The sequence below is a fragment of the Melanostigma gelatinosum genome, assembly GCF_949748355.1.
Source record: "Melanostigma gelatinosum genome assembly, chromosome: 24".
In the NCBI taxonomy this organism is placed as follows: domain Eukaryota; kingdom Metazoa; phylum Chordata; class Actinopteri; order Perciformes; family Zoarcidae; genus Melanostigma; species Melanostigma gelatinosum.
In genome coordinates this window covers 2,467,728-2,491,887 of record NC_136657.1, presented here as the reverse complement: position 1 = coordinate 2,491,887, position 24,160 = coordinate 2,467,728, and the positions used below count along the sequence as shown (strand labels likewise).

General features: G+C 45.1%; 2 protein-coding genes across 5 annotated transcripts in view; one reads left to right on the top strand and one right to left on the bottom strand.

Annotated features, from left to right (window-relative positions):
* The window catches only part of LOC306796999 (FERM, ARHGEF and pleckstrin domain-containing protein 1-like), a 37,675-nt gene extending 28,718 nt beyond the window's left edge, over nt 1-8,957 (bottom strand). For all 4 annotated transcript variants that reach the window (XM_079296130.1, XM_079296131.1, XM_079296132.1 and 1 more), the window contains exons 1-2: nt 8,773-8,957; nt 4,502-4,698 (exon numbers count right to left, since the gene is read on the bottom strand). In XM_079296130.1, the coding sequence (XP_079152256.1) occupies nt 4,502-4,675 (174 nt within the window). In that variant the 5' untranslated portion in view covers nt 4,676-4,698; nt 8,773-8,957. The remainder of the gene's footprint in view (nt 1-4,501; nt 4,699-8,772) is intronic.
* A 1,587-nt stretch (nt 8,958-10,544) lies between these two features.
* Nucleotides 10,545-17,438, top strand: LOC306796985 (N-chimaerin-like; the record flags this gene model as incomplete). The annotated part of the gene is made up of 14 exons (XM_079296105.1): nt 10,545-10,677; nt 11,162-11,200; nt 11,283-11,338; nt 11,658-11,689; nt 11,821-11,934; nt 12,559-12,685; nt 13,678-13,839; nt 15,152-15,229; nt 15,793-15,877; nt 16,176-16,349; nt 16,531-16,608; nt 16,715-16,852; nt 17,009-17,114; nt 17,267-17,438. The coding sequence occupies exons 1-14, from the start codon at nt 10,659-10,661 to the stop codon at nt 17,436-17,438; spliced, it is 1,380 nt and encodes a 459-aa protein (XP_079152231.1). The 5' UTR covers nt 10,545-10,658.
* Nucleotides 17,439-24,160: the final 6,722 nt, after the last annotated feature.

The window sequence follows — 24,160 nt, the reverse complement described above, 5'->3', positions numbered from 1 at the left end:
AGCTGCTTTATGAACTACTAGCATGCCCACTTATGCATTTCTTTCCGAATCAAAAAGGACTAGTTCCCATCGCTAAATTCCAGTTTTTCACTCTCCAAATAACAATTAAATTACCATCGACTTTATCGCCTATGCCAAGGGAAAACCCTCACATAATAATAGATAACAATATATCATCAGGTGCAGATCTAGTGCCGCAGGTACAGCATGAGTTTTTAGTTTTAAGAGAGCCTCTCAATGCACTGGGAATTATCCGATTAGCAGAAACAGGAGCGCTGCCTGAAGCTAAGCTACTTGTCCAACACGTATCCCCAAGTGAAGCTACTATTTCCTCACTCCGCCAGGTTCATTTCCTCAAATAGGAGCTCCAAGTGACTGCTGGCTACCATCCAGGGTGTCTGGTCGTGGTGATAAATAACACCAGCATTTGGCTGGCGGCTGATGTTGATACCCATCGTGTTTTAAAGCAACAACCTCGAGGTATTGCCATGCCAAACCGGATTAACGGTTTAGATGACAAGGAAGCATGTTACGAATGAAAGGAAAGGAAATGATGAATACCCCACCTGTAAGAACCATCAGTGATCCTTTCCATCTCGACAGCTACTGCTCTAAACCCACATGGAATCCACAAAAACTACCAATTTGGTGCGGTGTTGTTTTTTGTGTGTAGCACAGTGAAACAGAGGTGATTACCCCAAATGGGGCCCAGCTCTTCCACTGTTGGCTTGACTAGCCTCCTCACTCTGGGGACCTCATTCACTGAGATTACAAAAAACTGGCTGCCGGCGTACAGCAAAAGCAGCTTCTGTGGGAGACGGATGTGTGCCCGTATGCATCTTTCTCTCCCAATGCTGCAGTCCCCCCCCTCTTTCGCCGACACAGTGAGCGGAACAGCACGTCTCCTATTCGTCCCTCTTCATTGGTTTCCCACCCCCCATCCTGCTCTCTTTCAGGAACAATCTCTCAGTAACTGTTTCTCCATCAGCGGCGGTCTTCCACGAATGCCTCCGTCTCGTTCCTTGGTAGCTCGTAGGCAGCGCCGTCTGTGGCCCCGTCTTTGAACTCAGCACGTCTAAATGTTTCCACGTGCACACACCCACCGTAACAAGGGAAATGCATGCTTCTGCTGGAACAGTGCAACAGTAGTACGGCACCTACATGTCCATGTCTTACGCCAAGAGAGTTTAATGACTATTTAATGGCTGCACGAATCATACATTGAATGATTAAACACACAATACATGATTCAGTCATGTTCATTCCTCTTCCCCATCAATGAGACATCCATGAAGGAGAGGATGTTACATCAGCAAATATCATCAAATATTTCGTTTAATCGGAGGGGAATTAACCGGCCTTAAGAGTCAGTGGATTTGCAGAGCAGGTCGTAGCACGCTCACTCACTGTGTACATGTTCACACACACACACCGGCCGGTGTTCACACACCGGCCGGGAGCGAGCGAAGAGAAGAAGTGAGACGATGAGTCGTAAACTCGCAGAGATCACAAAGCCAGTGTTTGAGCCTCGCCCTGAAATAACTACATTTCTGATCCTAAAACATCACCTTGGCGCTACCCACACACCCCAACCACTTCAACTTATCTACCGGGACTCCTGCCAGCGTCGGTAGTCATAAAGAAACACAATCATTGTAGTTTGGCTTCAAGTTTCATCTCTTATCACTTTGTACTTGTCTGTCTGTCTCCTCTATCTCCAGTGTAAATATCATGGGGAAATGCAAATCGAGAGAAAATGGTGTAAATAACTGGATCTCAGCAGGTTTTAACATGCTTCAGGGCAAAACACTGCAGTTTTGAACAGAAATGTCACGTTTAAACAGCCCGCCGGTGTCTCTTTTTAACTTTGATGCTTGTTTTGTCTTTTAAAACACTTCTTAAAAAGGTGCAATTGACTCGCTATCTTCCATCTCAATCCCGTGTCACTTCCCAATGTAGCCGACAGCACAAAGGCCCATCCATTTGAAATGTCAACCGCTCCACATCGCCGCTAAGGGCCGCGTGTGTGTGTGTGTGTGTGTGTGTGTGTGTGGGTGTGTGTGTTTGTGCATAATGTGGCCGGGGACTTGTAGCTCATTTATCCGAGGCCCCGGGGTTCTGCTCGTCCATCAAATGATGTCGTCTATAAAGCGATTCCATCATCCTAATCCTCGTAACCCTCCCCCCTGTGGTCCCGTATCGTTCCCCATCTCTCTTTTAGTCACAGATGCACGCGAGGTTAAGAGCCGTGCAGATCAAAAAAGCAGCAATCCAATCATGCAACAAAAACCACACAGTGATCTCATTGCATGTGAACGGGCACATCTCCCAAACGCATGCACACACACACACACACACACACACACACACAGAAGTAAAAAGAAGAGTTGATTATTCCCTTTGAGAAACAGGTGCAAGTTACAGTAAAGTGCAGTCACTTGTTCCTCGTCGCTGAGTTTGAGTCATCTTCTCCACCACACAACCCAAAATGGTTTCCTTTGGAAAAATTGCCCTCGATCACTGGACGCTGCGACCTCGTGGTGCACTGGAGGAAGCGTCACTTGCGAGGGGAGATCATGCGACATGTCTCTGACACACAGGTAAACACTGCAGCTTGAAACACCATCATCAAATCAAAGCTCAAAAGTGCATCTGTGGTGAACTACATCAAAACACGCGACGCCAACTGAAAGCAAATGAGCAGCATGCCTCCTCCATTATTCACCCAGCATGCACACACACACACACACACACACACACACACACTTCAATTATTCACCAGGTGAGAGTGAGCGAAGATGTTCTGCACTCACACACACTCTACCACGCTGCCATAATAAAGCCCCCTAATGTGTGTGCTTGCCACTAATGCAATGTGTGCCAATGTTGTGTCATGTGCTATTTATGTTATGCGTACTCAAACAATGTACATTTTCTCAACGTTCGCGCGAGCAAAAATGACAATAACTAGGAGAGAATATTTACAATCAAGAATCAAACGCTTCACGATGTGCTACATGCTAGAAGCTGGAGCTGTTTCACTCCATGAGAGGGAAAAGCTGCAATAGATTGAAATGGTATTCAGGCTCTGTGCCTCCAATAACAGAGGAGTCCAGATAAAACTCTGCCAGGAAAGAGACAGAGTACGTGAGTCAAGCTCAAAGAGACAATGGCTCCCTTATTTCACTGCGATAAGCACCGAAAGTACAAGTCATTGATTTGGTTGGTTCCCTTTCAATCCTCCGCTTTCTTTTTCTTCTAACCCCGCATCCCTCAATCCGTCTCTCCACTCCTCTCTCCATTATTATTCCCAGTCCATTTCCGCTCTTGTAGCAGCAGCCAAACCATCTCAGGGTGCAGTATTAGTATTTTGTGGTCATGCTGCTGCAGTCTGAAGACGTTCCGCAGAGATAGGACATTTCATTTGTGTGTGTGTGGAGAACCACAAGCTCGGTGCTCTTACATCAACTTAGGATTTTGAAAAATGCCAAATAAAAACACACACACACGCAGACGACAGCCCTCACACAGACACCAGATCCCAGCCCTCTGTCAAACCGTCCACAGACACATTCTTAGCATTTCCACAAGAGCCAATTACGACGCTCCCGAACTTGCAGCTCTGGATGTTCTACCAGCCGCCTGAGACAGTGACTCAATCTTTCTTAATTGCCATCACGAAAAACTCCCCAAATTCTAAGCTGATAACTCGGCGGCTGGGGTTCTCCTGAACGGCGTGCAGTTCGCCGAGGAGGGCTCAAAAACCAAACTCTCCGTCAGCTTGCGGCAGACATTGATTCAGAAACTCAAGAAGACTCTCACCCGGAGATGACATGCCAAGGAGCACCGCAGCACCGATGTCATTAAAGCTGCTGCCTGTGCAGCCTCTCAGAGGAGCCCTTTCTCTAAACAGCATTAGGGAGCCGGGGACACACCCTCACACGAAGACTCAAAACACATGGAAATACTTCGCCAGATCAGAGAGAATACTGGCTACTATTCTCTACAAAGAATCTACAGTTGCGTATGTTTTGTAATGTGAGTAAATGAGGGAATGGGAAGCTACAGATAGAGGACTTCCTATAATAAACATGCCGTGAGAGCATAGATTTTTAGCATCAGCAGCCTTGGCGGGCATCAAATCAGCGCTCCGAAAAGCCGAGGCTGGGATACAGCGAGATAGAAAAAGACACAAATAGAGCAAAGGGCTGCAGCCGTTTCTGTCTATGAGGCAGCTTCGCGGTCCGTAGGTGTGGCGCGCTTAGACAGGAAGCCGGTTTCTACTCCTACTTCCTGTGTACCTCCAGGAAGATAAGGCCCAAGGTAACTGGAGCATATCGAGCCATCCTCTTGCAACCACCAAGTGCAAGAATATCCCGAAAGCTTTGCCACATTCTCTTCAGTTTTCTTACACTTGTTTTTGAGGATTTGCTCAACATGTGTGACGCAGGAGTTTGACAAACGGATAACAAAACCTCTGCAATCCTCACACATTACTCACCGATATCTGGAAGACTTCCTGCGTGTCATCGAGCATCTGAACCCTGATGGACACTTGTCGCCCTGGAGGCTGGGAGGGAGGACGCAGACCTGGCTCCAGAGTGGACACCCCAAAACTGTCCGGGGCGCCCAGCCTCTGTCCGGCTGCAGACGGCTTGTCGGCTGGTTCCACCATGGCGGCAGACGCTCTGTTCACGTCTGGAGGAGACAGGAAAGAATAGTTTTACTCAAAATCCGGGGGTGCAGTTGGTGTCTTTTTATGTGCGTCAAGCCAGAAAAGCCAATAATCTGCTCACTCTGTGATTTGGGGGTATTTGGGGTTCCTAAAATACAGAGCAGGCAGTTTTGAGCCAAAAGAATCAGCCAGTTCCTCCAACGTCCAAGCTTCTACTTCAGGCCCTCATCATAGCTGGGGAGATTAAATTGGCCTTGCACAGTGTAAAACCACCAGACATGCAGTCAGTAGGGACTTCTTTTTCAGTCGGGGTGATGAGATGAGTGCATAGACCACAGCCCCACACAGAAATACAGCTGAACTTAAGAGTTTGGCCGATGCACAGAGACGCAGACAGACATGTCTCACACCTTGCGAGACACACACTTCTCCCAGCTGCAGTACATGCAGGTGGGATCTCCTACAAACCGAACACAGGGCCCTCTGTGAGACGAGTTCAGACATGAATCAAAGCTCCACAAGTAGGGCAGATGAGATACGGTCTGAGAGCACCCAAAGACGCTCAAACCCCCCCACACACAAACCCCCACCTCCATCCCACACACACACACACACACACACACACACTCTTCTTTCACACACAAACCCCCACCTCCATCCCACACTTGATGAACCTCAACCTCAGACGGTTGGTGACATCACAGCTGAGGAATGTTTGAGGAGACCGTCGGGGTGAAAGCACAGACGAAGGACGGAACATGAAATCTCTCACATCCCTTGTTTTCTTTGCTTTCTCCAAGGTGAAGTTGTCCTCAGTTTGGACATCAATACTTGTCAATAAACCCGTAAATCAATATGTCACGAGGGACCTATTGGGCATCCTGGTGATTAACAGGTTCGATCTTTCTTTGAGAAACACAGCTTTCCTTTGCCCAAATCTGGAGGATAAAGACGGTGGATAATTCGCTGCCCTAAAAACAAAATCGGCAGAGTGACGGACACGTTTCCCTGTGAGGCGAAGACGGGAAGCACAGTGACGCTACGGTGAAGCCCCTCCGCAATTGGGGATTTTTCAATTAATCAAATAAAGACGATAATCTGCAACTGTTACGATAATCTCTTTGGATTGTAGACAAAAGAAAAGCAAGCTTCAAGACGGAATTTGGGGCATTTGGAAATAGTCACTGGAATTGTGCATTTATAGCCCATTATCTTATCAATTAATTAAGAAAATAAGCAGCAGATTAATTGATAATTGGGAGTTTTAGCCCTGCAGCAGAGCCTTCAGTCTTCTTCAGGCCCGATAGTCGTAGTCCAGAAGAAGAGGCCCCGGATATGGCCCACAGCCAGCGGATGCCTACAAGCTCCAGAGGAGCTGCTCTGTAGCTGACCTCTGACCTCAGTGAAAGTAGACTTCTCCTTCCCCCTGAATCCATTACCACAGAGATATACTGTGTGCAAAGTGAACACAAAACACATGCAATGATCTGTATTTGCAAACCCCTTTTGTTCCTTCACGCCTCGTCCAGCATTTTATTTCAAACTTGGGAACAGATTCTTTCCAGAACTCAAAACCCAATCTTCGACTAATCCCTCCACCTGTGAAATACAAACGAGCACCTCTCTGCACCTCGCTGACAAAAGCTGAAACTGGAAACCAGCCAAGGAAGTGGCCAGACAATAAAAAAGGGACCCGACGTTCGAGTTACTCATTACACCTGTGGGTAAACTCCTTTGTTCTGCGCCGCAAAAAGAAGAAGTTTAGCCTCAAAAGGAACCCGTCACTCAACGCTGTGTCGCCATTCAAGCCGGCTTTATAGCTCGAGCCAATCATTCTCTGACAATCAGGTGCCAATTACCCTGACAGACATCAGGACGTATAAAGTTGGTCTTCAGTCTCTCAGCACCAACTCATCAACGAGGAGCCTGCGGGGCTCAACAACGAAACGTAACACAAAACAGCAGCTAAAGCAAAGTACCGTGTCAAAAAAGAGCTGACCTCGGGGCGTGCAACGGCACCAAAACACAGCGAGAAGAGTTTCCCCCTCGTGAACAAAATGATAGAAGTTAACTGGATCGATTCAAGACCTCGAGGGTTGCAAACTGTTCATTGATCTCCTGTTCTGGATCAGTTTCACAGCTCAAGAGTGGAAGCAGAAGTTTTCATCGTCTCCTCGGCCGGGGCCGGGGATTATACATGGGGTTTAGTTGGGAGGAATACAGAGCGAGCCGGTCACACAGGCACAAAGGAAGCCACTGTGGGAGCTTCCAGCAGCGGGGCTTTAAAAACTCGGAGGGGCCGAGGCCCCTCAAGCAGCCTTTGAACTGGTGTTAGCCGAAAGTTTCCCAGGAGTTCGTGAGAGGGAAGCCAGGCTCTGGGAATCGGATGCGAGTGTGTGTGTGTGTGTGTGTTAAACACAGAGAAGCCGTTTATCTTTCACAGGCAACAACACGCGACTCTGCAGTTAATTCTGCCGACTGTGCGGTTTTTCATAACTGAAGACGGTATGTTAAAAGTGAAAATGACCCGTTACAGAATGTGGGTCAGAATATTCTCATGGAGGTTGCATAATGGGCAACATGTGCCAGCTTTGGAACAGGTCTGATCATCAACACTTTGATGAGGTGGATTTGTCAAAGCAACATGAGATAAACTACAGCGTTGCTCATGTTGGATACACTACTACATGTGTAGCAGTGTTTCTATCGGAGGTTTAACACTTCTCACTTAATATTTTGTATATTAGTCCGACATATATGCCTATATGTTGTGTGGGGCTGCTGCTAACGCATACATTCATAGAAATAGATGATTATTTCCCCCATTAATCATAAAATGTTTTGCCCGAACAATAACACGACGAGCTGAAAATGCAGCGAGGAGTGTGGAGCTCCATGCAATATACAACAACAGTCTGGTTGTACTTGTTGCCATCTTCCCAACAGGAGGATCCCATTCAAGAAACAGCCGCTGACTGAAAAAAAACACCCTGAAGCGTCAACTACAACCCGACTAAGCACAGATGAGGGGGAGACCAAGGCCACAACGCTCCTGGACGGATCAGTAGGCCGCGCGCTTGATACCGCGTTTTATCAAGGTGACACTCTGCCCCCGTGGAGCCATTTAGCTGCTCTACTGCTCTCTGGAGAGCTATTGTGTGTGTGAGAGACACAGATTGTACCAATTCTCCTGGCGTTACGGGTGTGATATTGATTGTAAGAGTGAATTGGCAACAGGGCAGCGTAGTGATAAGGCCGAGCAACCATCGGGACAAAGCCTCCCCACTGACCCTGTGCTCTGACCTCTCTCCAAATGGGGGGGGGGGGGGGGGGGGGAAGAAAAGAAAAGAGTCATGCAGACATTCTCCAGAAGGATTCTGCAGCAGCTTTGTCAAGTGAAATGAAACAAACACACCCTGATGTATAAAAAAAATAAAAAAAATAAAAAAGGCAACACACCTCAGAGTACAGTTGGCACAGAGTGCAATCTCCAGGATGTGGTGTTAGCAGAGTAATGCTTTAGGCCAGAGTAAAGAAGTCAGTGAGCTAAACAGCCTGATCACACACCAGAAATGTTCATGTGTGCTCAGTATGAATGTGCGCGTGATGACAATGACAAGCCTGCTGTAAGGTTCGGTGAATGGAAAAGGTCAGCAGGGAGTGACTGAGGAGAGAAATAAATATATAAATAAATATAAAACATCAGCCGAAGTACATGCCAGCTCAACAAAAAAAAAAAATACAAAATAAATCACGAAATATATACTGTCAGACAAATGCGGCAATGCGTGTAAATGTTTGAAGCACTTGTTGGAGATCCTGGTCTATAATTAAGCTTACAGTAAAAAAAAAAAAAGAAGCTGCTGGACCTCCTAAAGCTCAGCCGATTCGACAAACGAACAGACTGCAACCGAAGCGAGCTTATACTTAACATATCGTGCTCATCAAACATCACCTACTGCTGCCTAAAGAAGCCAAACAGCAGGAAACAAAGTGGTTGTTTTGCAACGAAATGTGGCGAAATCCAACCACAAGTGTGCTCCATACAAGGAGCACGAGAGCAGCTACGTGTAATCCGGATAGCATGGTTTCCTTACCCCCCTCTTTCTTCAGGATCCACCGACCGTCCGTCAGCAGGAGCTTTTATTTCCGACGCACACGGTAAATCCCGCACGGTGCCGTTAAGTTCTAAGAGCAGTGGATCCGAACCGCTCCCTCTCAGGCGGGACGTGGTTTCGGTGTGGAAGCCATTGAAACAAATGTGGGAAACCCGGCGCACTGAGCTTTCTACTGGAACAATAAAGAGCTCCACACCGCCTCCAGCACCAGCGGCCCCGGCGCTACAGTGTCAGGCAGGAAGGGAGAAAGTGCAACCAGGGAAGCTAAACAGCGCCGCCGCACGGTCGTTTGGGGGAAATGGCAGCGTGGAGGCGAAGGGTTTTGGGTTCTTGCTGCATTTAAAATACTCAAATACATCGAGACTTTCACATATATCAGGCAGGGTGAGTCTGAATAGAGTTGGCGCCCAAAAAACGGGGTCCCTGTCGCAATGGGCCGTGTTCGAATCCGAGTCGTAGTCCTTTGCTGCATGTCCTCCCTTCCCTCTCCCCCTCTTTCTTGTCTACTGGCGCCACAATCAAACAAACAACAATATGTGTATTTTCTCTTAATGGAGAATACACTGGTGTAAAGGTTCATTTGAAATGAATATTGTTTTGGTAAGAGGGGGTTTCTTTTGGGATGTTGCACAATGTAAGTCAGTAAACCATGTCTTGGAAAGGTTAAGAACGGAAATGATTGCTGTAGGAAGGTACGTTTGCCATCTGTTCTCCCATTGTTTTTACATCCAAGAAATGGACTGACTGAATGAATTTAAAACTAAAAGGTCATCAAAACTAATTTAATACAATTACTAAAGTACTGTCGCCCACTTAAGTACTAATTTGAGGTACTTTACTCAAGTATTTGCTTGTCCTGCTTTACACTTCTGCACTCCTCCATTCCAGAGGGAAACATTTTACTTTTTACTCTGCTACATTTATTTTACAACCACCAGTTATTAAGTAGATTAAGATTTTACGTGCAAAACAATGACTTCATAGAATATGAAGCATTGTTGTAGATTAAACTACCCGACAGTGTATAATGCATCTACTATACTAACTGTAAGATGTTGCTTACACGGCAACACATCAGCAATAATAATAAAATAACTGAATATATGAAAATATTGTATTTGATTTGAGTGTTTTCACTTTAGAATATGTTTCTACTTAGTCTACTTAGTCTACATAAATGCAGGACCTTTACTTGTAAAGAGTGTTTATCTGGAAAGTGATGTTTTATAGGCAACAGAAAATATAAAATACTGAGTTATTTCTCATTTGTAATATTTTTTTGTCAGGCCATTTAAGTGGCTTCATCTTGTGAAAATTTTGAAAAGCTCAAGTGGCCAGTACGGGGATCGAACCCGCGACCTTGGCGTTATTAGCACCACGCTCTAACCAACTGAGCTAACCGGCCACGACGACTATCTAGAAGACGTTACAATGTATACGTCTTCTACGTTTATTCCTTGAGAGACGGTAAGACTGCTCACGTGACCCAGTAAAATGGCGGCCACAATGCAGAATGGATTTGAATGCGAGTACGCCGTATTATTAGCGAACTGTTCGTAAATAAACCACTGTTTAAATTCATATTGTTGCAAACCGTCGCCGGTGCCCTTTCATTGCATTACAACGCACGTGTTCGCCTTTGCGGTTTAGTGTAAAAAATACATCCGTCCGGTCCGTTTTATCATCGGTTCAGCCACGTTACCTCATCGTTTATTGTTCGTCGTTACTCAGCTGTTTTCACTTTCAGCTCATTCTTTTTTTATATATTTCATTTTTCAGGATTTAAACTGAGTGGGTCCGTTTTGCTGGAAATTTTGGATCTGCTGGTTAATCGATCGTCATAATAATCAAATCACAGAATCAGGATGGCCCTAAATGTCTTTGGTAAGCAGCATCACACCTCACATGTTTCTATTTGTGCATGTATGTATGTGTTTTTGTACCTTGCTTGTAATATATTTAGCCTTAGGTCAAATTGGGATACCCCGCTATCAGTCAATATTTTCAAGTACTGGACTAAAGTATAATTATGAATCACTTGTATACTTTAGTTCTTCAATTTTGCGGAACTTAAAACTTCTTTTCCACTAAATTTCTGAGGCAAATAAGTAAATTCTTCCTCTGCCACATTTATGTCACAATGCTATTTACTGGTTGCTTGACAGACTAAGGTTTTACAAACATATCATATGGTCATCTTAGAAAATATGATGCATTTTTGTAGATGAATCTATCCGGCAGTGAATAAAGTAGTTAAATCAGACCTATTATAACACGAAAGTGCGAAACTAGATCAAATAAAGTCGTTTAAAGCCTTCTCTTCACATGCCATGCCTGTTTGAGAGCTTGTGCCTTTTTCTGTCCTCAGATCACGATGAATACAGGCCACCGGTGTGGAAGTCTTACTGTAAGTAGTGATGTTTGACTTTTGTGTTTCTTGATCGCGGTTTTGACTTTTTGCTGATGATTTGCTGTCTCTTCTGCCACAGTGTACCAGCTCCAGCAGGAGGCGCCTCACCCACGCAGACTCACCTGCACCTGTGAGGTGAGAACACGCTTCCTCCTCCAGCCAGCCAGTGTTTACTTAGTCTGCCATGTCTCGCTGAAACGCATTGTTTCGTGGTAAGACTTTACGGTATATGCTTCGATAATGTGTGTGTGTGTGTGTGTGTGTGTAGATGCTAAATGAACAGCTGTTGACTTTGATACCCTGGTCAGGTAGTCTGTGCTGACCCACTTAAAATCATCAGACACGTACAAGGCAAATATGACATTGTGATCGCTCCATGTAAACATATTGGCTGTACTTGTACCTTCTCACCGTTCCCTGTTTTACAGACCACATGTTGTCCTTTTCCTTGCAGGGAGACAACCGACCTAAATACTATGGACGAGAGTGAGTTGGCCTTCTCTTAATCAGTACATTATATGAGGCACATTCCCTCAACTCATCTCCGCCTCCACATACGTAAAAGCGTGTTTTGTTGAGGACATCTTGACTTCTAAGTTGCTTCTCTTCACGTCCAGGTACCATGGGATGATCTCAAGAGAAGAGGCCGACCAGTTGCTGAGTCAGGCCGAAGGCAGCTACCTCATCCGAGAGAGCCAGAGGCAGCCGGGCACGTACACGCTGGCCCTGAGGTAATGTCTGCGTGGCTATGAATCCCCTTTCGCTCGGTGAAGTCACACTTTGAAACGGGTGCACGGCATGATTTGAATCTGGGTTTTGGGTCAGCGTGCTCTATTCATAGCCGCGTCATTCTTCCACCTGCACTCGGCTCTCCCCGTGGTTATAATTACCTTCCATAAATACCCCTTCATAATAAACTGGCGTCCCGCTCTGGGTCGGCACAAATGGAAAGGTTTGATTTTGGGTTAATGATGTGACGGGGCTGCTTTATCTCGCGGTGGTTTCATTGTGATCCGCTGAGGAGCAGATAATGGGTTGGCCCAGTTCAGTGTCTGCCTGTCATACAGTTTGTGCCATTTTTTGACTCTGTATTAAACTGCTGCAGTATTATGCGCATAAAGGGGGGCAACATGAGTAGGGTCTGTCCATCAACGAGCTCTCTCTTCTTTTGTCGTATTTTTGCTTTGAAGCTTTCTATATTTCTTCTTTCTTTGAAACTAAAACCAGCCAGTGTCATCACTTTGATCAGGTCTGATGTTAAAAATAAGCGAAACTAAGGTTTTAAAGCATCAACGTTACAACCCAGATGCCTAATTGACTGACAGCCCGAAGGTGTCCTCCTTCGTTCCATCCAGGTTTGGGAACCAGACCAGAAACTTCCGTCTCTACCACGACGGGAAGCACTTTGTTGGAGAGAAGAGGTTCGAGTCCATCCACGACCTGGTCACAGACGGCCTCATCACACTCTACATCGAGACAAAGGTGTGTGTCCACGTGTCCCTCATCCTCTGTCCTTCACAGCACAGTTAGACCCACTAATCCACATGTGTCAAACTCAAGGCCTGCGGGCCGAATCCGGCCCGCCATGTCATTTTATGTGGCCCGCGAATCCGCCAGCAAAAAAAAAAGAGACACTTTTTTTTGTTTTCTTTTGGAAAAATAATTAAAAGTTAGACTTGAAAATAAAAGTATCCCCATGGTCGAAATTATGAGATAGAAAGTTGAAATTATGTGATAGCATGTTGTCTGTGTACCGACATTAAAACGATCACAACAGGTGGACAGGAGAGGCAACAGCCCGAAAAGAGCTTTTCCAACGATTGAAAAAGATCGACAAATAATCCCAAAATGTCCACGAAGAGAAAAATTGATGCAGAGGGAAGAAAATGTAATGAAAGATGGGAAAGCGAATACATGTTTGTGCTTCAAGGAGAAAACGGGTCTGTCTTCTGTGTTATGAGGCGTGTCTGTGATGAAGGATACAATTCACGTCGGCATTTTGACACCAAACACGGAGCTAAATTTAGCCTCCAAGAAAAACATCAAACTGTCCAAGAATTAAAAGGCAGACTGCAATCACAGCAGAATATATTTATACAGCTACAGCCCAGTGCATGCTAAAGGTATGTGAGCAGAGCTCCGACCAGATACAGACTTTTACAAATGTCAGTTTGTGAAGAAACACCATCGCAGACCGAGTTCATGAACTAGCAGCAATCTAACAACACAGCTAGCTAAGAGACGAGCAGGTACTTGTGTTTCTAATGAACTGTTGATGAAAGCACAGACAACACGGATACATCATCTATCCATGTTCATCAGACTTGACTCTCAGTGAGGAGATCTTGGATGTAGCTGCCATGCAATGTTTACCACACCTTCAGCAATGAAACAATGTGGTTTCACAGGCTGGCACAATAATAAATGACACTGAAATGACATCAACCTGCGACTGTAACCGTCTCCTCTGTCAGGCGGCGGAGTACATCGCTAAGATGACCATAAACCCCATCTACGAACACGTCGGCTACACCACCCTGAACCAGGAGCCCACCCTGAAGAAACATCTGCCGCAAAGCCCCGAGGCCCCGGATGGACCCGCTCCGGCCAAAGACGACCGTAACGCCGAGGAGAGGGTGAGGAGACACACACACACACACACACACACACACACACACACACACACACACACACACACACACACACACACATGCATGAATGAATGTTGTCATCATATAGTATTGAGTGTCATTCTGGGGACGTATCGCCAGCTAAGGAGGGAGATAGCGGAGCTTTTAGAGGCTGCATGATGATGATGATGATGAGGAGGAGGAGGAGGAGGAGGAGGAGGAGGAGGAGGAGGAGGAGAGATGGCCTCCAGCCAAAGGCTCTGCAGTGAAATGACAAACGAGTGAATGTTTCTCATCTTATTCTTGATCTCCGTCTCTCTCTCTCTCTCTCTCCCCGGGACAATTCTGGTGGCAGAAATTGGTGACAACAATCTCTGCGTTCTGATTGGCTTATCCTCCTCTCAGTGTGACCTGTTAAATATCATCCATTCCTGCGCCGTGGCTCGGCCCTCCCCCTCCTCTCCTTTCTGTCTCCGCCTTTAGCACCTCCCTCCTCCACTCGTGCTGCCTGGTGAGTGTGGAGGGAAAGAGGATTAACACACACACACACACACACACACACACACACTGAGCCATGTGGGCTGAAGCGCTCACCTACAGGAGACTGAGAGACGGGAATGCACACTCTGCAGCATCGGTCCTGTTTGAAGGGTTTTGGGAACGCATTTGGAGACTGATTGAATCATATTCAGAGAACATTCTTTTATTTTGGTAATTTTTTTGATTGGCTGACTGGCCTTTTGCTTTTCTTTTTGTTGTGAACTGGAATTGCAGCTGCATCCGTATGCAGAGCTGATCTGATTGGCCGGTCCTGGTCCTGTGTTGGCTCCTCGGTTTGGGATGTTGTTGTCGGATGGAGCTTTGGATATGATTTGAGAGTCTAGCTCTGTCATTTTCTTCTTATTTCTGTTTTTGGTCGTTATTATGGTCATTTTTAACAGAGTCTTTCGTATTTACTTCCTTTGGGCGGTTTCATATTCCTTGCCAGTGTGATTCTTACTGCATTTATCAATTGGATTTAAACCTCCTGAGTTAAAGTCACACCAACATTACAAATCCCACAATGCCGAGCAGAGAGTCGTACGTCGCTAAAAGAGGTAAAAAGCAGTCGCGCAGGCGAGCCGTGAAGCAGACGGGTCAGAAGGGCTCCTTGTTCACCGCAGCGCTCAGTTTGAATGTCGGCGCCGGTTCGATTCCCTCCCTGCCGGACCCCGGCGCAGGCTCAGGGGCTCGTTTCCCCCGGCCGCCGGCCCCCTCCAAGCCCACCTCTCCTGCTTCCACCTTCTGGCAACCGATCAGATCTTTTGCCCTTTCGCAGCTCACATCACTGGTGCGGCGGGCCACCCTGAGGGAGAGCGACTTGGCGGCCAAATACGAGAAGGTCCACAACTTCAAGGTGAGCGCTCTCCTCCTCCACCCAGTCCTCTGTCTGTGTGTGTGTGTGTGTGTGTCGAATGCTGCCAGAATTGCTGATTCAGCTCATCGGGTCTTATTCAAATTCACCTCAGAGAGCAAAGAACGCATCCGGATACACACACACTCGCACACACACTCGGACGCAGTTCTGCATTTACATTTCAGGTTTGAAGCCCTTTTGTTTCGCTACTTCCGATTCCCAGATGTCCACATATTAGCATTTCATTATATAGAGCTAATTTATGCAAGAAATAAGAAGATTTCTTCTAGAAACGCTCTTTCAGCGCTCCTATTGTGTCTCCATGATTCTACCAGTGTCTATCATGTGATATTATCAGATTATTGATGGTACTCAGGGATGACTTGATCCAATCTGGGTCGCATTAATATCTCTTTCACCATGTTCTCAATATGAACCTGAATTTTGGCAAATGAACTTCTTTTTCTTGTCTTTATTATGTTGTCTGAACATATCTGTTTTCACTTGACTACATCCCGTTACATTTTAATAACATTTTGCTTCATCGCTGCCTCTCTAACCAGGTTCATACATTCAGAGGCCCCCACTGGTGTGAGTACTGCGCCAACTTCATGTGGGGTCTCATCGCGCAGGGAGTCAAATGTGCAGGTAACACACACACACACACACACAAAACCCCCAAAAAAGATTCAATATCTGCTCCTTCCTGCCTCCTCCACTGTGTTCCACATGTTGCGCCTCCTCTCTCTTAAACCGTGACTCAAAAACGGGACGGCAGGCTCAAAGTTAGTCCCCAAAGTTCGTCCCCGTTGCCTCTGCAACGCCCACGCTTCAATGCAACGTTCTAGTTGTCACGATGAAAGTAAAACTGCGTTTACGAGGCCGGCCTTTCTGTAAAGATGCTGGCGAGCTCATGCCCTGTTCGTGTTCGGTCTTTCTCTGCCAGACTGCGGGTTGAACGTCCACAAGCAGTGCTCCAAAGTGGTGCCGAACGACTGCCAGCCGGACCTGCGGCACGTCAAGAAGGTGTACAGCTGCGACCTGACCACGCTGGTGAAAGCCCACAACACCAAGAGGCCCATGGTGGTCGACATGTGCATCCAGGAGATCGAGGCCAGAGGTGAGAGGACTCTGTCGTTTGCTGCGAGAGAGAGCGAGAGAGAGAGAGAGTCCGGCATGTGTACGCAAGATGTGTGTGACGGTGGTATTAAGATGTGCACGAGCAGAATAACTCCCACATGTCATTTCCAATTGAAAGAAATGAACGACGGCATCCCTTCAACTCTCCTTGTCCGTCCCAGGTCTGCAGTCGGAGGGTTTGTACAGGATATCTGGCTTCAGCGAGCTGATCGAAGACGTCAAGCTGGCCTTTGACAGAGGTGAGTGTCCTGTTTCCTCTTACAGCTCTGAACTCAGACATTCCATCCGCTGACCGCGACCGTAACTCGCTGTTTTGGATCATTTGTTGGGACGACGTGTCCACAGATGGAGAGAAGGCGGACATTTCCTCAAACGCTTACGAGGACCTCAACATCATCGCCGGAGCCCTCAAGCTCTACTTCAGAGAGCTGCCTATTCCGCTCATCACATATGACGCCTACCCACGCTTCATAGAAACAGGAAGTAGGTCTTCACGCTTCCTGTGCCTCATTACATAAGAAGCAAGGATGACTGGAAAGGCAGTTTAGGTGTCCTGCATGTGCTTCAAATCAGGAACAGATGTGTGTGAATTGAATATTGCCAGTTGTTTTGTTTACATTTTGTCATATTTTGTCGCAGAGATCGCAGACGCAGAGAAACGCCTGGAGTCTCTCCACGAGGCCTTAAAGCTGCTGCCGCCGGCTCACTGCGAGACGCTGCGATGCCTCATGGCTCACCTCAAGAGGTCCGAGCACACGAGTCGTGGTTCTCACTTAATCACGTACTTTTAGTCGTGGTGGCGGAGTCGTTTAAGATCTCGCTTGATGACGGGGGTTTCATCACCCGATCCAGATTTTCCGTCCTCTTCCACCTATTTCCCTTTCTCTCTCATTCCAGAGTGACCGAGTACGAGAAGGAGAACCTCATGTCCAGCGAGAACCTGGGAATCGTCTTCGGCCCGACGCTGATGAGGGCCCCCGGGCTGGACGCCATGACGGCGCTCAACGACATCCGATACCAGAGACTCGTGGTGGAATCGCTCATTACCAACGAAGATGTGTTGTTCTGAGAGGAGGAGGAGGAGGAGGAGGGGAGGGAAAGGATTCTTCCAGGGAGGAGAGGAAGGACATCGGCAAGTACTCCTGTGAAAAGATGGAAGAAAAAAAGGTGACTTTTTTTTTTTTTTTTTACAAGAAAAATGAAAAAGAAACATACCAGGAACTTGTGTCTCGCTAGAGAGGACGACAAGAGTTTTTGTGTGGAGTGGAAGGAGGGAACAGTGAAGGAAGTGACTAGTTTCAATGAAGGAAATGATTTTTGAAGAAGTAGATGGAAGCATGCAGTGTTTCCCGACATCGTGTGAAGTTAAATTAAGGAGCCTTACGCGATAGAAATGAACAAAGCAGTTTTTTACTTTCGTCACCACACTGATTTTAGGGGCGCTACCTTTAAGAACCTTGCGTTAGCATTGTTAGCATTCGTCGCCTCGTGGCTTCAGTAAAATAAGTGCTCCTTATTCATCATGTTTTTCCTCAAACTGTTGTGGGAAGAGATTAGTTTGTTTTCCATCGTGTCAAGTTATCCATTTAAGCCTCCTTAAGAGAAGAAGAAGAAGAAGAAGAAGACGACAGCTGGATGGATGAGTGGGAAAAGGGAACAACTCGCCCTCATTCCTCTGAATGGAACTATTGTCATTAAGCTGATTTTGAAATACGAATTCAAATTCTTGATCTCTCTCCTGGAGGCAATTCAAACAGATTGAAATATTTTTTTCTTTCCGACTTTATTGGCCTGAGTGGGTTTTGAGATTATTTGAAATTTGATTGTCCCGAAACATTGAAGCAAAGAAACTCAATAAAACCCAAACTCACAATGTTGATTACTCTGTATCCATGTTTGAAGACGGGGCTGTGATCGTGATTCCACTGATGTGTTTTGAAGGATGATACAACTGTGAAATAGTGAGACATAATCGTGCTTACGCATGAGTAAAGGCCAGTTTGGATCATTTGTATTGAACACTTTATTTCTAAATGAGATTGTACCAAAATACAAGTGTTTTGTCATCCAATGCCATACAGATGTTGGGAGATGAGCTAACGGGCTAAATGTTTGCTGTGATGTTTTGCTCCGATGTGATGAAAGCAGTGTTAAATGTGTGATGATGTTTATCTGTAACATGAAGGAGTGACTTTTTATTTTTGAACTAGTGCCATTTGAAAAGAGGTGGCGGTGTTCTGCATGTTACATTTATGCATTTATTTTGACTGTTTCTGTTACTAACCACCATCACCCTAAACCGATGACAACATGCGAGCCTTCAGTGTTTGTTTGCTGGCACCATGAAATGTTTTTTTTTATTATTATTTACTGTCATTGCTGTAAAGTATTTTCTATCTGGTTTCTGCATGATGAAATTAAATTATTAAATACGACTCTCAGTTGCTGCATGTCTGATTTCTGCTTTATATGCACACACAAACAATGAATTAATAAATGAATACTCACTAACGACTCAGCATTTACTGATGTAAAGTGGCCACGTCAGCTGTTTTCGTGAACTTGTTTTGCACAGTAAAACAGCCTGTGGAACCACTGAACTGCATTCTATTGGGACAGTGCAACAATGCGTAATATTCTGAGAGACAAATGTTTTGCACAAAGTGTAATTCCGTCCCTTTAGAAATTACGTAATTACGTTATGCGCAGCTATGAAACTCGTATATGACGTCATCTCAACGAGTTTCTGACACTTTCAGGTCACTTTCCATCACAGTGTCGTGTGCACACTTGAAGTGAGGGAGGATCGTGTTTGGCCTTCTCCCATTGGCTGCTGCGTAATTCAAGGTCTGGAGGTGTTGAGGATGTAACTCGGGTGAACAGACTGAGATCGAGGCGTTTAGCTCAATTCAAGCAATAACATTTATTTGGAACACAAGTATTATGTCCAGCAGTTATACGTGCACGGACCTAGAAAAGTTCACTCTGTAGGAGCGACTGAAAAGCTAAAAAGGCACTTAGACAGAGAGTGCATGCGTTTATGTATAGGTCCTCCTTTTGGAGCCTATTGGTTAAAGCAAAGTTGCAGGCGGAGCTGTGTTTAGCTGTCCATAGCCAACGCTAGAACGCGTGTGTAAAGTTAGCTTTTAGCCCAAAGCCAACGCCCGAAAAACGATATCTTGCACACGTTTACATGAACAATTTAACAAAGGTACAAAAACAATACGGTGCGTAAGAGTTGTGGTATTATTGTTAGTAACTCACTCAGCAGCCGCAGAAAAAAACAGGCTGTTTTGAACACCTTTTCGTCGAGCTTTCCTCCAAAAGTCTGGTCGAAAACGTGCAGCGCAAAATACGTACGCCTGTTCCTCCCGGTCCGCTTTATTCTACAGAAGTTTTGCAGCTAATCCCGAAAATGTCTCCAACAAAGATAAACTCCTCGCTCGATATATCAAACTACACGGTAATAACGGCGAAGTGACCGAGCAGTGCGTCTTCAGATGTCCGTCGACCTCTGTAATAATAAATCATGTAAATAATATGCGCTATACTTGTATGCTTATATTGTGGAGTTGTGAGGTCACATGTAAGGAGGTCAAATACTCCGAGCAGGGCATTCCGGCGCCTGCTCGCACGATAGAAACAGATACTGTGGCCCTGAAAAGAAACACTTGCTTAAACCACCAGATTAGGGCGGAAGACCGCCATCTTAGAGTAAGGAGAAGAGCTCTCTTATCTATTCACACAGAGACTTCGAAATAGCTTAGAATTGCACCCTTACGGCACCTCGAGTGTTAACAACATGCACACACACTGATGATGCAGAGAAGGCAGTCCGGACTTGAGCCAGTGTGGGCGGATATGCCTAGCGCTATGGGCAGCAGCTCAGTTTAAAGCTAAACATTGCATTGAATTATACTATTTGCTGAAATTGATTGGATGGCCCTACCCAAAAAAAAATCCACCAGCCACCACTGATTACATTTGTTTTCGTTGGCTATATTTTCATCCATCTGAGCAGCATTCAATTAACTTCACACATCGGGTGTTGTACACATAGATGTTTGTGTTCACAGAAATGGGTTTACATTTTGTGGACATGACAGTGGTAATTGACGCAAGCGCAGTGGACGGCAGAGTCCACAGTGGTAGTGAGAATAGCTTTGGCTCCATCTTGTGGACAACGAGAGGAATTACAAAAAATGCTTCAAATTGTGTTTTTGAAATGTGGACATTTGTGGGGATTTGTTTCGCATTCATGAAAGGATGTCTCATGATATATCCCCATATATTATCAAACAGTATTCATGATTAATATTGTTGTAATATACATTATACTTGTACTTGTACATTATACAACCAATAGCTTCAGTTTAGTTTTGAAACTAAAGTCTGTGCTGTAGTGGCTGGAAATAATGCTTCCAATTGTGTTGAGTTTTTGATATGTGGACATTTGGGGTGATTTGTTTCGCATTTATTTGAGTGTTGTGTCCACCGTTAATCGACGCAGCCGCATTTTACTGGAGGCGAGTGGTAGTGAAAATAGCTTTGCCTCCGTCTTGTGGACAACGAGAGGAGTTTTTTATGTGGACATTTGGTGTGATTTGTGTCGCATTTATTTGAGGATGTCTTCTGGTACAACCAGAAGACAGAAGCAGTGTTCACAATTCGTAATGTGCTCCTATTTAAAGACTTCCGGTTGTGATGTAAATGTAGCCTCGTTGGCGCAGTAGGCAGCGCGTCAGTCTCATAATCTGAAGGTCGTGAGTTCGAGCCTCACACGGGGCATTCGTTTTGTGAGTTTGAGTCTCACACGGTGCATGCGTTTTCCTGATAGATAGAAAGATAGATCGATAGACTTTATTTCAGACTCGGGGTCCATACAGACACAAACAATAAAAGCACATAGGCCTAGCAATGCCGTACAAAGAGACAGCTGTACCAATGTCGCCACAGCTGGGACTGGTAGCGTGTGGTGCTCAACCTTATGTTGGTTAAAACAAGTATGATCCCATTTACAGTCATTCAGTCTACAGATGAATTTGTACATGAGATTTCTTAAAACTGTTTGGAAAGTGTTGACTCATGCAGCCACAAACATTTCACGAGCACTACTCCATCTCGGTGTCTTTAAAAGTATTCTCATGGCGTCATTGTACGCGACTTGAAGTCTCTGTAAACTCTTTCTTTTGTAGTTTGACCACAAGTGTGCAGTGTAGAGTGGAGTACAATATGCTCTGAACAGAGACATCTTCACTCCATCTGTACACAGACCAAACTTGCGTGAGAGACTGTTTGCTTGTGCATACATCATACGACATTGCCTGTAAATGTCGTTATCATCAGACATGTGTTCTGTTAAAAAATGACCAAGATATTTTACTTCACTACAGACACCAAGATCATTGTCAGACAATTTGAAGTCAGGGAAGTTTAGACATTTGTCCTCTTTAGTTCGATCAGGATAGCACTCTTACTGGCGTTGTATTTGATGTCATGCTCCACACCGTACACAGTACATACAGTGAGGAGCTGCTGAAGACCAGCGCTAGAAGGACTAAAGATCACCAGATCATCTGCATACATGATGTGATTAACCAGAGTATTTCCAATCATGCATCCAGTATTACAGGCGTTCAGTTGCTTGGACAGATCATCAACATACAGATTAAACAGAATTGGGGACAACATTCCCCCTTGTCTGACACCATTGCTAACCCCAAATGGGGCTGACACACTTTTAGTGTTGATAGTTAGCCAGATCTTATTTATGAGAACCCATTCACACATTTCACGTTAATATGTTACACTGCCTTATAATATTTACCACTCAGTGTATTTATAACATATGTTCATTGATTGGTGCTGCTACTGTTACTACTCTTGCCACGACTATCAAAACTGCTACGATTGCTACTATTACGACTACTACTGCTACTACTGCTAGTGCTATTGCTGCCACTGCAACTCCTGCTTCTGCTGATGCTTGAATGTTTGTTTAGACTTCCACTGTATTGTATTTCATTGTATCATTAAAATATCCTAAATGTGTTTGATTACACTCTGTACATCATGATATAGACAGATTTCTTCATTGATTGCTGGTGCTGCTACCACTGTTACCTTTCTTGCCACTGACAACAAAACTGCTACTATTGTGATTACTGCTACCACAACTACTACTAGTAATACTACTTCTACCACTGCTCCTGCTGTACCTGTACTGCTGTACCTGTACCTGTACTGCTGCTATTGCTATATACAGATATATTGCTATATACAGATATACAGATGTTTTTCCTGTACCTCAGGCCCGGCTAGCTCAGTCGGTAGAGCATGAGACTCTTAATCTCAGGGTCGTGGGTTCGAGCCCCACGTTGGGCGCAGTCTTTTTTCTTTTCTGTTATCTTCTGTGTCATTTAGCAGACGCTTTCATCCAAAGGGACTTACAATAAGGGCCTTTCTCAATATGCATACTTCTCTTTACTTGTGGACTTGTGAAACATCATCAGTCTCAGCTCAAGTACTGTTCCAATTCAAAGTTTGCATCGAGCCAAGCCAGGTCCAAATGGCCAGATGTGGCTCGCTCCGCCCATTTTACCCGGGTTGCATCGGAGGTGACTTGTCTGTATACTTTGGCCAGCCAAATATCCCAGAATGCATTTTGCACCAACAACAGGAAACAATTGCGGAGGAGAAATCACACAACTGGAAGTTAACTTTCGAAATACTACTGTTGTTACATCACAGAAAGTCATTTTAGGATGTTTTTAGGCAAGAAGTTAGTTTAAGCATCAAATCTGTGGCCAGTTTGTCAAGATTCAGCCGATAGTGTTCTGATTAGAAGGTCAATGGTGCCTCCTAAAGGAGGTGATTAGGATCAGCAGCTCGCCTGATCTGATCCCAAATGGTGCTTTGTTGTTGGACTAATGTGCTTGTCATTGGTCACAACAAACACCATGTTCAAGTACAGGGCTATTCATAAGTGTACTTCGTACCAGAATAACCAAGGCCAAAGATCGATGATCAACTTTGGGGTCGGATCATCAGAACTTTGACCGAATGTCTTGGACACCTGGGTGAAGAGAATAGCCTCAGTCGTCTATTAATATCTGTTAGAACACTAAAACTTGAATCATGATCTTAACCTTCAATAAATATTGTCAAACAACAGCAGCGCGCTCTGCACCGAGAACAAGCCCAGCTACAGCTGATCTGTCTATAATCCACAGCAGAAAAACAAGAATGAACCAGAGTATTCCCACAGGAGAAGAAATTAAAGGATATATACTTATTTTATTTTTGCAGTGCAACTCATCACTGTGTCAGGGATCAGTGCCTTGCTCGAGGACACTTCAGCAGGTTCTGGGTGTGTGTTTGAACCCTGGCCTGTACTTATTTATGTATTTATTGCATTTTTTGTGTAAATTATTGCTCCGTGTGCTCTGTGATCTGTTGCTGTGTGTATTGTTTATTTAATTTATAAGGAACGGTGTGTTCAAGTGACGCGAAAGCAATCAATGAGTTCTATCTGCCGCTCCTGAATAAATAATAACTGAATGCAATCATTGACTTTACTTTGTTTCTTTTGGGTTTTCTTTGTAACCTTCGCTCTTCTACTGCTTCGGATGTTTCTGCAGTATTTTGCTAAATGTCCAAAAAGAATAAAAAACCAAACTGAGAAACAGTTTTCATTCTGTCGTGTGTTGTTTATAGCGTGAACATATCGTTGCAGATGTTGTTTAACAGCTGGATTGATTCACTTAAAGAGACTTCCATACATGATGATAC